The sequence below is a fragment of the Netta rufina genome (assembly GCF_964035555.1).
Source record: "Netta rufina genome assembly, chromosome: 16".
In the NCBI taxonomy this organism is placed as follows: domain Eukaryota; kingdom Metazoa; phylum Chordata; class Aves; order Anseriformes; family Anatidae; genus Netta; species Netta rufina.
In genome coordinates this window covers 9009162-9024895 of record NC_140140.1, presented here as the reverse complement: position 1 = coordinate 9024895, position 15734 = coordinate 9009162, and the positions used below count along the sequence as shown (strand labels likewise).

General features: G+C 47.3%; 1 protein-coding gene across 1 annotated transcript; it reads left to right on the top strand.

Moving 5' to 3' along the window:
• Positions 1-217: 217 nt before the first annotated feature.
• SALL4 (spalt like transcription factor 4) lies at positions 218-13062 on the top strand (the record flags this gene model as incomplete). The annotated part of the gene is made up of 4 exons (XM_084296561.1): positions 218-287; positions 8204-10735; positions 11363-11670; positions 12640-13062. The coding sequence occupies 4 exons, from the start codon at positions 218-220 to the stop codon at positions 13060-13062; spliced, it is 3333 nt and encodes a 1110-aa protein (XP_084152687.1).
• Positions 13063-15734: the final 2672 nt, after the last annotated feature.

The window sequence follows — 15734 nt, the reverse complement described above, 5'->3', positions numbered from 1 at the left end:
GCGCCCTGATCAATGGACCTTATTTGAATAATCTGTGAGCCCTTGGACTCAGGCCAATCAGCTGTCAGGGACCCATGATAAATCGCAATGCATTATTGATAATCATAATTACTCTGACATGCGCATTCCGCCCAATGGGGGTAATTTCCCAACTCTAGGAATTTGTTGTGAAGAGGAAAAATAATTGCTACTATTTTGCTCCCGATGCTGGTGCACCATGTCGCGACGGAAGCAGGCGAAGCCCCAGCACATCAACTCCGAGGAGCAGCCCCCAGATGCTGCAAGTGGTAAGGCGCGCAGCCCCGGCGCCCCCCAGCCCTGCTGATGCGCGGAGGAGGCAGAGGGGCTCTTGCTGGGGGGGGGGGAATTTTTCAACCCTCGTGTTTCACCCCCACCCTGGGTCCCACAGGCTCCTCGCTGGCTTTTTGGGGCGCTTACATCTCTGTGGAGTTGTTCCGCGGGGCTGGGGGGGCTCGGTGTTTCCCTGGGGGGGGGGTCAGCTTGGGACTGCCCTGCAGCGCTGCCCGAGGGGGTCCCCCAATGTCCCCCCCCTCCCCAACCCCCCTCACGGGGGCACCCTGGTCCCGCGGAACTAGCGCGGGTCCCCGCGTGGGGTGCGCGCTCGGGGCGCAGCCCCACGGGAGGCGAACCCCAAATTGCCTGGGGCGGAAAGGATTTTTTTTTTTTTTTGGGGGGGGAGAATAAGGGGGGGAAGAGGAAGGAATTGCGAACCGTCTTCTCAGGGGTAGGAAATGACTCGAGGTAGGTTTCCCCGATTTCTCTATTTAAGACTTTCTCGGTAGTTCTATGAAGATTTTTTTTGTGGGGTTTTTCGAGAAAAAAAAAAAAGCGTTCGGACTATTTTTGTTGGAGATCACAATCGCCCTGGACCTTTTGTAGCTTGACCTCCAGCCATCTTTGATTTCCGACTTCCTAAAATAACTCCGGTGAGCTAATGTGGGGTGTGCGTGAGCGCTTTGTATTTGGGTGGCGGGGGGGGATTTGTGCTCCCGCAAATCACGGTGCCTCCTTTTCGGGGAGCTCTCAGCACTCTCTTGCGAAGGGAAGAGGAAAAGTCTCGATTTGAACTCAAAATTATCCCGGAGCGCTGGGTGGGCGTGCAGGGGAAGGGGTGGAGGGGGAGCAGTTGTTTGCCCCTGTTCCCCATGGGAGCGGGGAAGGGTCGGAGCGGTCGTGCCCCGCAGCATCGTCCCGGCACCCTGGGCTCGGGCAGGGGCTCTCACCCTTCTGTTAACACCCTTGTGGCCGGGGGTGGGGGGCAAGTTTCAGGGGCACTTCCCCGCGGGGGGAGGTTGCTCGGCCCCCGCAGGCGCTGCGACCCCCGGGGGGCGCGTGGGGGCGCGTCGCGGGTGGGGAAGGGGAGGCTGAGGCTGGGTCTTAGCAGCCCGAGTACTTCTGTAGGTGCCCCCCCCGAACTTTTGGGGGGTTTCTGCCTTTTTAAAGGGCTGGTTTCGTGTGGGGTTTTTCCGTGCCTGGAGTTGATCGATACCAGCGCACGTTACAGGAGCTGCTGATTCCCAAACCGCAGGAGGTTCGGGCTCTTAATTTTTTTTTTTTTTTTCCTCCTCCCCCCTCTCTTCTTTGATTCGAAATGTGCGATTGTTGGGTCCGGTTAATGGTGACTTAAGAATCGGCAAGCTGGCCAGAAGGCAATAAATCCCATGTTTAATGCATGACTGTTTTCCTTTGTGCATATGGTTAGGTTGGGGGATGGAGGTGATGTTTCCACATGTAAATCTCTGCCCACTGCTGGAAAGGCACCTCCGGGGCTGCGCTGAAACAAAAGGGTTAATAACTCCTGATGCGGCCCGCTTGGGGCGGGGGGGCGTGCGGGGAGGGGAGGGAGGGTCGCTCCGCACCGCTCCTCTGGGCAGCGGGCAGCTGCTGTGCTCTTGGTGGGGGGGCTTTTTTATTTATTTTTTCTCTTTTTAACGACAAAACTCTAGATGAAAACTACCCCCCCGTTCTCCAGGAGCCGGAGCGGCGATTGCATGGGCCGGGGGGTGGAGGTAGGGGCTCCTTTTTGGGGTCGCGGCGCTCGTCGCAAGGGGAGCGGCGCTACCGGGGGCCCCCCGGTGCCACCCCCGGTGTCGGTGGCCGCTCTCGGAGAGCCACCTCGCGGCTGCGGCACCCGCGGCTCTTATCGCCCGCAAATCTCCCTGCCCGGCCCCGTCCTCCCCGCTCCAGGTGTGTCCGTAAATACCAAGTGATGAAGCTGCATAACAAAGTCGAAATAGCCCAGGGATTTGTCTGGGACATTATCGGGTATATACACAATCGTAATAATAAAATCAAGCCCTTATCTCCTTCGCAAGTGCTCCTTTTTTTTGTGCAAAGCGATTTGGGACCCACCTCTGCGAACAATGCGGCACGTTGAGAAACGGTTCTGCTAACCTGAGGATCAATTAACAGGTCAAAAAAATCAGCAGGTGGTCACCGGAGAATAATACTACACAGCGAAAATTAGCATTTTCACAAAGGGCTTGAAAATGCCCATTGTGTTGGATTGCTCCCATTAAAAAAAAAAATAATCGGGTTCGTTCTTAAAAATACAGTATGAACCGGCAACTTTTTTTCCGGACAAAAAAAATTGGAGATTCTCACTTAATTCCAATCTCAGGTCGAGCCGTGTTGATGCCGCGAGGGAGGTGTTGAGCGAGGAGGAGAGCGAAGTTGCTCGGTAGTGCTGCTCTGATTTTTATTAATTATTATTATTATTATTATTATTATTTCTCGGAACTCGCCCGTTGGCCGGGGTTGGAGCGGGATAAGGTTGAGTCGGGCCGGGACAGGGGGGACGCGGGAGCGGTGTGAAGGGTGAGGGTGCCCGGGGGTGGGCGATGCCCGCTTGTTTTTCCTTTTACGTAAGTGAAACATTAGAGTGGTTGTAGTGCCGGAGCCCGGCTGGGCTCGGCGGCATGTGACGTTTTGACAGAGCTGCTGCTCTAACCTTTGCCTCCTCCCGCTTGCCGTGGGTGGTAAGTTGATGTCAGGCTCACAATTAGGACTCTCATGCAATTGACCTTGGCAGCGGGGTTTGCGCCGTTTAGCCGGGTCTTAAACACTGTACTAGTGTTAAGTGTGCTCCGGGGCCGCCCTGCTTCCAGCTGCGGCCGCGCCGCTGGGAGGACCGAGAGCCGCGGAGGCTCCGCCGCCGAGCAGGTAGGGCCGAGGGCGGCCTCTACCGCTGCCTCCGGGGGGGAGGCTGCTGGGCTGCCCGCAGCCTCTGGAGGAGCCCCCCCACCTTTTCCTTAAAAGCCCCAAGAAGGGGGGTGATGCTCGGGGATGCGGAGCGCAGGTGGGTGCGCGGCGGCGGAGGCTGAGCCCCGGGGAGGCTGCGGCGGGGGTCCCGGGGGGAGGCTGCGGGACGGGACGGGACGGGAGTGCCCCCCGCCGGCCGGCCCCGCCGCTGGGGCCGCGGTTGTGCCCCGGCAGGTAACCCGTGGACGTTTTCCAAGGGGTTTGTCCAGGAATTTGGGGGGTTAAAGCTTTTAAAAGCGGCCTTGGAAGGTGGAGCGGGGCTGGCGGCTTGCACTGGAGGCTGTGCCCGGGGCTGGGGGCAGTGCTGCTCGCCTGGAGCTTTCCTCGGGGTTTTAGGGCCGCTCGCTCACATGGGGCTGTGCACCATTATTCTGTCCTCTGCCGGGTGTTCCTCTTGGGTAGGTGGGTGAGCAGAGCTCAGATTGGTGACTCGGGAGGTAGGTAATGAAATGCCTGGCCAAAACCTGAAAACACGGGAAGCCGTAATGGTTAGGGGCAGCACTGCTTGTTCTTGGGTGCAAAAGTGCTGCTGATAAATTCAGGATAGAAAACATCGAGGCCTTTGAAATAATTCTGTAAGTCATCAGCCACGTATTTGCTAACTCAAACAAGCGTTTATTGGTTAAAACTTGAAGTGGAGTAGGGGAAGAAAGGAAATTTGGGACAGTTTAATGTTCTTGAAATGCCCCAGCTTTTCAGCTGGGAACAGGGCAGGGGGGAAGTACGGGAAGCACCATGCCTGAGGGGAGCTGATGGCAGAGCTGGGGCTGCAGTGGATGCTTACTGATCCTTCGCGAAATAATACTGACGTGGAAGTACGTGGTTACTGTAATGCATTAGAAATTGATCCCCCCTAGCCTGTAGGGGGGAAAAAGTAAACTCACCAGAGGTATTAAACTTTAAAAAAAGGGGGAAAAGAAAGGGGGGGAAAAAAACAACGGGTTTTCCACCTCATTCAGGTGAAATAATCTTCTCACAGTAGAAAAAAATTAGGTCACTAATTGCTCAGATGAGTGGTAGACCAGCAGCACCCTTTTGAAATCAAATCAAACCAGATAAGGCTTACTTCACTCTTTTACTCATTCCCTCAAAAAAAAATAAATTAATTTGAGCTGTGTGGATTTTATCAGCCCTCCTTGTCGATGACCGCCTTGTCCTACACAATAGTGGATTTTTTCCATCCATTTGCCAGTGATTCAATCTAACCCCCCTGCTGGGTTTACTGCATTCTTCTAACTTATTGGATAACTAGATGCTGAGAGATAACATTCCTGAAATTCGGGGGTGGGGAGATAAAAAAAAAAAAAAAAAAAAATAGAAGTCCTATCCCTGGGAAGCCTTTGGAGAGGGTTAACTTGAGTGCACGAGCAATTGTTCTGGCAGGGCTCTTGCTCCTCCACCGGTGCTCTTACAGTATTTGGGCTGAGCTGGCAGCAGATGCACAGGGAGGCTTCTGGGCAGGGAGGGAGCCTGGGATTAAGCCCACTACACCCGTGTGTGATAGCTGGGGTGAGTGGGGTGCACTGCTGGCTGCCTAGCACTCCTGCAGGGCTGGGTGGACTGGAACAGGCTCCCCAGAGCAGTGGTCACAGCACCGAGCCTGCTGGAGTTCAGGAAGCATTGGGACAACGCTCTCAGACACATAACCTAATTTTTTTTTGTTTGGGGGGAAAGTGGTCCCCAAAGGACTTGATGATCCTTGTGGGTCCCTTCCAACTTGGATATTCTATGATAAATTGAGATGAAGAGTTTATAGAGATAGGTTTTGTTTCTTTAAACAGTTGATTGCTGCTTTGTTATTACAGCTACGGCACAATAAGCAAGCACCTTGTTTCTACTACGTCTTTTAAAAACAAAATGTTTAAGGTAGGGGAAGCATTATGCTCAATTTTGCTGAGGTGGAAGGGAAAATAAGGCATAATGCTTCCCTGCTTGTCATGCAGCAAGTCACTACAAGCTGGGAATTGAATTTGTTTGGAGTCCTCCCTTAGTGCCTCACTGTCAAACAGGGGAACTGGAAACTAAAATGTGGCAGTGACAGCGCTGGTGGCTGCAGGCAGGCTGCTTTCCCAACATGCGTACCTGCAGCTTACTGCAGATGCCCTCTGAGGTGGCAGCTTGCTTATAAAACCAAAAAAGTCACTTTTGGAGCTCCTCAGTGTAAGAAAAATGGGGAAGGTGGACTGTTGTGTGGAGAGGGAGGAAAGGGCTTTGAATTTAGTATGGTCTTATCAGTGGAAAAATAAGGTACTCCCAATGGAAGGGGATAAATAACGATCATGTGTTTTGAAGCAGTTAAAGTTTGAGGACTTGTCTAGACATAGTTATCCTGGAATATCCTTGGGGTGGGCTACAGTCTTTCATGCAGCCGTTTCTGTTCCACTTGAAGCGTTTTGCATTGCTACCACGGAGGTGCTAACTGCAGTGTGAAATGCGTGTGTTTACAGATGAGAGAGACTGGAAGAAAGCTTTGTGTTTTCTAAAGTAAAACCTAACGTTACTGTGCAACACAGAGAAAGTTAAAACCTTAAATGATAAAGGATTTGGAAAAGATGTTTTGGTGTTTTAGGCTGTGGTCTGTAAAGTACCTATTGTATGGGAATAGTTATGAAAATAGTCAAGTGAAGACCTGGAGTCGGTGTGCAGCATACTTATGAAAACTTACTGTCTTTTTTTTCACTGTTTAGTACTTTCCCATTTTATCTGCTCACACTTTTGCGAAGATGGGAATTTAAACACATTCAGTCTTGACCTCAGTCGACCCTATTTATTGACTAAGTTCTGCATCATGTACTTCTTGTACTTAAATAGCAGAGTAGATTTTGTCCATAGTTAAATTAACTTCAGAGGCATCAATTTAATATTTGGAGTGGGAAATGTATGCAAAAAACACGCTTTTCTTCTCATTACCTTCATTTATGAGGGTTGTTTGGGCTGAAGGAGGGAGGGGAAAAAAGTGTTTCAGTCTCCCTGTAGGACTGTTTGGATATGAGTGATCCGAATGGTTATGATCATGGACGTACCAAGAACATTTCTTCTCCTCACTCGAAGGCAGTTTTGACTTGTAACTCTGTTAACCACAAATTTCAAGGTTACATACGTACAGATTTGGATGTATTGCTCTGCAGACTGTAGCATAAGGGGGCCTCTATTTGTGTTTTGTAGTTGATCTATTTTTTAAAAGAAAACTAACACGTACTTTCCACCAGTCAACACATCAAGCAGTTGAAGTTTTGATTAGTTGGCTATATCTATCCATCTTTATAAAATATGTAATATTCTCGTTACCCTTACAAATGTCAAAGTTTACAATATCCTCCCCCACAGAGCTTTTACACTTCCCTGAAACAGTAAGTGAATGTGCTCAGGTTGTTGCTTGGACATGCTCGTCCTCCACCCTGCCATGTACAGGATATACACATGTATCAGATATGCGGTTCAGTTACACCTTTAAAATGAAAGCCGCAAATAGCTCCTCTGCTTGCAGAGTCTTTGGTTCCATTTTTGAGACAGTGTGGGCTAGCAGCGTGGAATCAGAGCTAAGCCCTGGGGTGAACTACTGGAGGTGCAGGCCCCAAATGCGAGGCCCTGTAGTACGAATTTTCTGTTGACTGAGGCCTGCAGAGTGCTCCTGACTGTGTGTGCGTGTGGGAGGCGAGCAGGGGCAGTGAGGCACTTGGTTACTACACCCTTGACACCCATTAAAATGGGACCAATTACTGTGAGTTACAGGACGTTTCACCTGGTGTGGGCTGTGAATTATCTGAGGTCTTCCGTGCTCCCCCCTCAGCTCTACAAGCCTCAGGCTTTACCTCCTGCATGCTCCCAAACACCCACCCGCCTCGAGCTCCGTGTGTTTGTTTGAAAGATGGCTAGATTGAGCAAAAACATCCTGTTTTGGTTTAGAATTTCTCTTAACCTTTCTTCCCATTCTTATATTTCCCTGAATCATGTTTTCTGCATGTCCGCGTGCAAGTTGTGCTCAGTCGGTGGGGCACTGGCGGAGGGAGGGCAGGAGTGGACTTGCAGGCTGGCTTTGCTCTCCTTCCCCGTCCCTAAAAGGGGGGGGGGGGGGGGGGGTGCAAGTTAAAAACACAACTAAATCCAGCATCCTTACCGTGTCTGGAACTGCTTCGTGAGTGTTGCAAGCAGGCCTACTAGTTTGCTTGCTAGTAATTGTCAGTATCAACATAAGCTTATTCTTGCATGTGGGGTTCTTGTAAGTTAATCATCTTTTCTTTACTTCTGTGACTTCATAGAGGATTTTTTTTCCACGTGAGTTGGCTTTTGAAGTGTTTAAAAGCTAATATTGGGCTCAAATTTTGTTTCTGTCAGCCCTCTTTGGTAGCAATTACCTCCGTAACGGAGGAGTGAATGTCATTCAATGTATCAGTGTATCATTAAGAACTGCTCTGAAGTTCTTTTTTTTTAACAACCATATGAGCTTCTGAGACCGTTAACTATGAATTCTGAGGTGATGTTCAAAAAAAAAAAAAAAAAAGAAAACCAAACACATGAACTAAGCTTATGAGAATCAGTTTTTTCCTGTGTAATGATGCCTTCTGTCTTGATTAGGTCATATTCCATTTAGCTGTATTGTAGGGACTAGCTGACTTGTTCCACTGTTCCATTTCTACCTGTAAAGGTAGAAAATGGACATTAAAGGACATAAAAAGGATTTTCAACAAACTTATTTCCCTCAAGCCTTGAGACTTTTTTATTGTTTTTATGGGAAACAGAACTGCGGTGTAGATTTCCTTGGGGGTTGCCAATGAAATAGTAGCAAAACAGCATAGGACTTCTGGTCAATCTGCAAACTTGATTTTTGACACTTGAAAAGTGTCGTGTATCTTAACTTGAAATTCTGATAAAGTCAGTCTAAACTGAGCTATTAACGATGTGACTTTCTTTTTATTTTAAGGGAGTCCACAAGACGTCCCAGGTGACGGAGATGGTGAAATGAGTTCCAAAAGGTGCCGAACAGAGGAAACTAAAATCTGTGAGAAATGCTGTGCAGAATTCTTTGATCTCTCTGAATTCCTTGAGCATAAGAAAAATTGCACTAAAAATCCACCTGTCCTAATCATGAATGACAGTGAGGGAGCAGTACCTCCTGAAAGCTTCTCTGAAGCTTCTGTAGGGAGCTTCCCAAGTGACCGAATGGATAGCAGGACACGCAAAGACACTCAGGCAAAGGGCTGCACTGGCTCTACGGAAAAGAGAGAAGGAAAAATGGATGCTGAATCGGTAGGAGGAATGTACCTTAAAATAGAACCCCCTGCTGCGCCTGCGACTCCTGGGCTAAGCTATCTACCAAAATCCAAAGTACCAAACACTAATGTGACTTTGCAGACGATACGTGGCACTAAAGTGGCTGTGAACCAGCGTACCTCCGATGCCATCTCTTCTTCAGCAGCCAGTTTTAATGCTATTCCGATGATCCTGGAGCAGCTTGTGTGTTTGCAGCAGCAGCAGCTCCAGCAAATCCAGCTGACGGAGCAAATTCGCATTCAGATTGCCATGATGGCTCCCCATGCCCTGCATCCTTCTATAGCCGCTGCTGCTGATCCACTGAAAGCTCTGGGTGCTCACATGTCTCAGCAGCTGTCGGCTGCTGTTGCTTTAATTGGACAAAAAGCTGGAAGCCAGAGCCTATCACTGGAATCCTTGAAGCAAGGAAAACTACCTCATTCTAACACTGGCATTGCGGCTGCTGGTTCGCTAGCTGCCGGGCTTTCCTCCTCCTTCCCCTTGAAGCCGGAGGCAAGCAGAAGCTTCCCTGGCTCTATTTCTCGGTTCCCGAATCCTTTGCTACCTCAGTCCTCCCACTCCGTCATCTTCCAAAATCCACTTTCGGCTGTTTCTTCTGTAATAGATTCCTCAAAGAGGGTGAAGGGGAAACCTCCCAATATTTGCGTTTCCGAAAGCAAATCGAATGCAGAAGAGCCGTTCTTCAAACACAAGTGTAAATTCTGCGGCAAGGTCTTTGGCAATGACAGTGCCCTGCAGATTCACCTCCGTTCCCACACCGGTGAGAGACCCTACAAGTGTAACATTTGTGGCAACCGCTTTACAACCAAAGGAAACCTTAAAGTGCATTTTCAGCGTCACAAAGACAAATATCCCCATATAAAGATGAATCCGTACCCGGTTCCTGAGCACCTGGACAATGTTCCCACTAGCAGCGGAATCCCTTATGGGATGTCTGTGCCACTGGATGAGTCCAACCTAATCGTGGATAGCAAACCTCTCCTAACAACCCTGCCTACCTCTGCGGCCACCAGCACACCTCAGAATGTGTCCAACCTAGCAGGCATCAAGGAGTCCCTGCCCAGTACATTCTCCGGTGACCTGCAGTCAAGGCCTTCTCCAGAAAGTGAAGGTGGCTCTTCCTCATCAGGGGCAGTCAGTCATGAATCAGGAACAGAGCAGAGCTTGAGTTCACCACAAGCTGCCTGCAGCGCGAGCATCTTCAACGCTGGTGGGTCCAACGAGCAAGGCTCTGAAACGTCAAAGCTTCAGCAGCTGGTTGAAAACATCGACAAATCCACTGCTGACCCCAATGAGTGTCTGATCTGTCACAGAGTGCTGAGCTGTCAGAGTTCCCTCAAAATGCATTATCGTACTCACACTGGAGAGAGGCCGTTCAAGTGTAAGATCTGTGGTCGTGCCTTCTCCACTAAAGGGAACCTTAAAACTCACTATGGTGTCCACCGAGCCAATACTCCTCTGAAGATGCAGCATTCGTGTCCTATTTGCCAGAAGAAGTTTACAAACGCAGTTGTGCTGCAGCAGCACATCCGTATGCATATGGGGGGACAGATACCTAATACACCCATACCCGAAAACACCTCTGACAACACTGATGTGGATCCTGCTGCAGCTGAGAAGAACGGAGACATCAGCCGCCCAGATGAGAACGTGGAGAACATAGAGATGGAAGAAGACCTGGAGTCTCAGGATGGCCCTAGGAGTTCCTCAAAACCTCCTACTCCATATGATGCACAATCAGAATCTCCAGCCACGGCATCTGGCTTCTCTGGTATTGCAGCACTGGAGAATCAAATGAAGATTGTCAGCTCTGCTTTGAACTTGCAACGGCAAAGCAGTGTGAAGTCCAGCGACAATGGTTCTGCAGAAAGTGATGGCATGACAAATGATTCATCTTCTGTGGCAGGAGATCCAGATTACCAGAATGGCAGGAGTCCTGCTGCCTCTGAGTCTGCATCCATCCAGGCTTTGTCCCCAGCCAACAGCCAAGCTGAGAGTGTGAGGTCGAAGTCACCTAGTTTCAACAGTCAGGAAGACGCAGGCACAGGAAATAAATCAGAGGGTCATGAGAATGCTTCGGGAGAAATGGAAGGAGTTGTTGCTTTGGATTTAACTTACGGCAATATTGGTCGGAAGGTCATTAAAGAAGAACCTGGCTTACACTTTGCAAATGGAGAATATGGTGAGTAATTCGAGATGCTGGCAATAACTTGGGGTGGGGGAATAGTACTGGAGGAAGTCCTTCTCTAAAAGGATCAACAGGAGTCAAAACCACCTTGGTTTTCCTCTTCCTTCTCTTGTTAGCAAAGGAGTGCATGCCCTGGGGAATTTTTGTGACTCAGACTCAAAATTAAAAGACTTAAGTGCTGTCCTCTCCTGCAAGGGGAAGTGCAGAGGTCCTAAAAGTAGACAGGCTATGCGCTTACTGCCTTTCATGGACTTGCCTGATAGCTCCCTGTAGCTCTCTAAAGATACATGTTGGTGTTTCTTGAAAAGCATTTAACAAAAAAGTGGCATGTTGCTGGAATATTTTGAGGGGGTTTTGAGCTCTTTAGCATTGAAGCTGATGTTGACCTAAATTTGATCAGAAAGTGAGGCTTCCGAACTCTTAAGCTCACTAACAAAACCAGGGATAAGTCAGCTTCTTCCTGAGCCTAGTAGCAGCCCTACTGCATCGCTTTACAGGGCTCAGCAAGTGTGCTTCTCGGGTATGTGCAGCTCCAAAGGCAAGGACTTCGTTATCTCAGCCAGATTTAAGCTTGGCCACAGGAGATGGGATAAGTGTTATCTATCTGTTCTTTCTCTCCAGGCCGAACTAGTATTCCAGCTGCTTTTGTTAGGGCCCCACCAGCCCTCATAAAAATGGAAATGCCGAGCGAGCGTCCCATTAGCACTAGCCATTTCATTGGCCCACCAGCTCTCTCCCCTGGTGTTGCCCCTCTCCTCGTGCCACGACCAAAATTCTGCCGTCCAGCCAAACAGCACATCTGCACTACGTGTGGGAAGAACTTCTCCTCTGCAAGTGCCCTGCAGATTCACGAACGGACCCATACCGGTGAGAAGCCATTTGCCTGCACCATCTGTGGGAGAGCCTTCACAACGAAAGGAAACCTGAAAGTAAGCCATCTCCTGGGTTGGGATTCCCTTTTGTTGGGGAAGGTCTTACAGGAGTGGAAAAGACTGTTGATAACATTTGTCCTGCCTTTGGGGACATCTTAGATTTTTTCTTGTAGTTCTTCAAATGGTCATCTTTAACTTCTGCTCCCTTCCTGAGTTTGTTCACACAGCTGGCTTGCTAAACTGTCCATAAGTCTGCTGCAGCCTTTGATTTCTTCTTATGATGGAAGGAGAGGTTTAGCCTTTACTAAGCCAGTAACTTGATTTCTGTTTGGATTTGGAGTTGTCAAGACAGTCTTTTTGTAGTTTAAATGATACAAAATGATGTTTACAGAATACATGTGTTTCACTGCATGGTTTGGAACATCATGCAGGACAAGTTAGAGAAGTACTGCAAGTCTATTTACTCCAAGTTGCAACTCCCTGTCATACAGTGGCTTTTCTGTTCCTGTGAGAAACCTTTTAAAGCTCTTCGGTTTTCTTGCATAAAAGCTGATGGGGACGGAGGACATCCAGCTTTACAGTTTGCGAGCAATTGCTTGCAGGAAGCAGTAGCGGTTTGTGTTGTGGCACCGAAGCTTTTAGTCTAGGTGTAATGCTTCTTCCATATTCCTTGGTGTTTTTTTCATCAACTAGTATTTTTTCAGTGCAGTCTGTTCACAGCAAGTGTGGCTCTTCTTGGGTGGCTAGAATGCCAATGTCATTTAAAGTAAGCGTAAGAAACCAGTCCTCCAAATATTTCAGTAGCAAACTCTAAAGAGCCATGGTGATATAAGGCTGATGAGGCTCTCTTACACATGGAAGGCTGAGGACGAATACAAGAACTAACCAGCCTAAATACTTACCTTTGTGCACACTGAGTATACGTATCTTCTGAGCAGCTTAGCTGCAAGCAAAGTAGAACTCGGGTTTTTCATAAAAGAACTGCTATGTTAATGATTCTCTTTACTTATTTCCTCCCTCTGAAAGGTCCATGTAGGAACTCACATGTGGAATAACTCTGCCAGGCGGGGAAGAAGGCTTTCAATTGATAACCCCATGGCTCTGCTGGGGAATGATCCCAAGAAGGTATCTGAAATGTTTCCAAAGGATATAATGCCTCCTTCAGTGAGCATTGACCCCACAGTATGGAATCAGTATGCAGCGGTACTCAGCAATGGCATAGCAATGAAGACTAACGAGATCTCGGTGATCCAGAGCGGTGGCTTACCTACCCTTCCAGTCACCATTGGGGGTGGTTCGGCAATAAATACTGCTACGGTTTCCAAAATAGATGGGACCCAGTCTGGGACTGGTTCTGATACGGAGAAGGCCAGTGGTGCTGCTGCAGACAACGTGCCAAAACATCAGTTCCCTCATTTCATGGAGGAGAACAAAATTGCTGTTAGCTAGAAACTCTAGTGAAGTTGACGTACAGAAAGAACAAAGATATATATACACAAACATATATTTTTAAGAGATTCCACTTCAGCCTCCTATTTTCCTATTGATGTGCAAATGATTTTATGGTTGTCTTTGTAAGAGTTGCCCAGAGTACAATCATGATATTGCTTTGCAAATAGTAAATAATAAAGAATAGGATTTCCTTCTATTTGGAAAGATGCGGGTCTTGCAAAGTAGTTCTTATGTGTGACTTTAATGTGTACAGCCTTACAGAAGTTTCTACAACTTGAAATTCCAAAGGTTAGAATATTTACCTCTTTGTTCAGAGTGGAATACTTGGGGGTTTTGAATAGAGTGGAAACAACCTACTGTTGATGGAAAAGCTTATATTTACTGATGAGAAATGAAAACTATTAATGCGGGTAAATATCCTAGAATGTCTGCCACCCTCTTAGAAGTAGTTTTTCTGTTTGGATTTTTGGCTCTGTGTGGTTTCTGAATGTACTTTTTACTATAATGGCTATAAGAACTACAAAGTCTTTTTTTAATTCCTTTTTTTGCCTCAGAAGTTCTATGAAAGGAAGTTGCTGTTTTTCTTTAATCACTGCTTCTAAGGAATTGATTCTCTGTATTGTTGACTGCTGCTTATTTAATACTACTACTAGGACAGTTCTCCAAGTGTAGTGCCAAAACTCCTACTTCCAAAGATGTGCAGTTTTTCCTAGATGTTTTATTTCAATACCAAGAGCCCCAAACAAACATGGGTGGGTATGTATATACTTTTTTTTTTTTTTCCTCTCTTGAAAGGGAAGACTTGCCTTGGGAAGTCAGGTCTAAAAGCTCTGCAAGGAATCTCAGGTGACTGTTGCAATTAGGCATGGGAACTGGTTTCCTTAGCAAGAGATTTTTTTTTTTTTAATTTTTTTTTTAATTTGGGTAATTTAGAAGATCAGTCTGTGTAAACCTGTATTTAAATATGAAGTATTCATGCTTAGGTTAAATGTTTTGTGGGTTTTTTGGATGGCATTCCTACTCTGGTCATTAAGTTTCTTGGTGGTCTGTGAACTTGCATTCTGCCAAAATGGTAATTAATGATCCATGTGTATTGTATGAAGGTTGCTGGGATGGTCATCTGGATTCTAAGTTATCTACCTCATTTTTTTCCTTTTGTAGATGTAGTGTCTATTTTTCTATTAATGACCACTGTAATGAACTGAGATTCAAACAGATGCTTCCATGCACTATCTGAAACCAAAACCTGATGTATTAGTGGAAGCACCTGAAGACTTTACTGGACTGACCTTTCACTATTCCTCTAACGTCTGCTGGAACTATGTGTAATGGGATCTAAACCAGACTGGAAACTGAGCATTTGGTATGGAAGGACTGAACAATGGAAAGAAGTCTTTTGACTGCAGGAAATCAAGTCCAGTCTCTGTTGTGGAAGGCCCCAAAAATGCAGATTACCAAAAGTTTGTGTAATGTTGTTGCACCTGATTCTTGCTTATGATCTCTGTATGCCGAGTTGTGCCTTTCCTGCTGGACTTGTAAGTAAGAACATACCAGTACCTGTTTACACTGTAATATGGATATTGTTACATAGAACATGCAAAAGGCATCCCAATTGTCAAGTTTTCTGCATTGTGAATGTATGACTTTTAAGAACTCTGTAGTTTTTGAGTATCTACTGATGCGTTTCTGTTGACATTTTGAGAATAAATTTTGGGATGGCTTTTTCACACTCCTTCTGGTAATGCATTTGTCTCCTGAAGAGCAACGTTAGTATGCAGTACCCTGTTGCAGTCCTGGGTTGTGATTTTTTTGTTGTTGTTGTTCTGTTACCTAAAGCCCTAGATCAATTATTTGGGAATACTGGGGTTCAATTTAAAGGTGATAATAAAGGGTAGGTGTGCTGGAAGGTAGAAAACATAAAACATACAAATGATCTACAGCTCCAGAAGACAAAATAGGTGGGGGCAAGAGAAGACAATCTTTCTGCTCAAGGGAAACTAGGTGATTACAGCCTGAACCACTGCTGTTGAGGAGTATAGCAAGAGATCTTTAAACGGTGATAAGTAAAACCAAACTGTAGTCCGCATGCATTCATACTAGCATGGGTACTGTTGCCAAGCACAGAGCAGTGGTGCTCAGGCTCCCTTTATGTGCTTGTGGCCAGAGCTGATGTTCCAGTTGTGCCTGATTCCTCAAGCACCTTGGGCTGGGCACCACATTTGGGGCTGATTTCAGCCACACAGGGAACAATGTGGTGTGAAAGAGGAGGCAGTGGGTTTTGGGGACTGGTAGGGCAGGTCTCTGACTGTAACCTAACCAGGAAATCTGATTGCTAGCAGGGGCCAACCAGGGGTAGGGTGAAGAGGGGGCCTCATTTCAGGACAGGCTGTACTAACAAGGCTGGCCTCTAATAAAGACTTAATACTAAATGGCGTCATGATGTAATGGAAATGTGACAGTAGCAGGAGAAAACAAACAGTTGTGCTAGCAGGAAGACCTGCCATCTGGGGGTTTGCACTGTTAGTAGCTTCTGCTCTCCTCGTTCTTGCAGATCCTGAGGTGTGGGGTTTCTTCAATGTAGATTCTGAGCACATCCCATGCCAGCAAGCTGTCATTGCAGTTTAACCTCAAGGCGGGCTCTGACTGCCTTTTTGTTACCCTCTATAAGT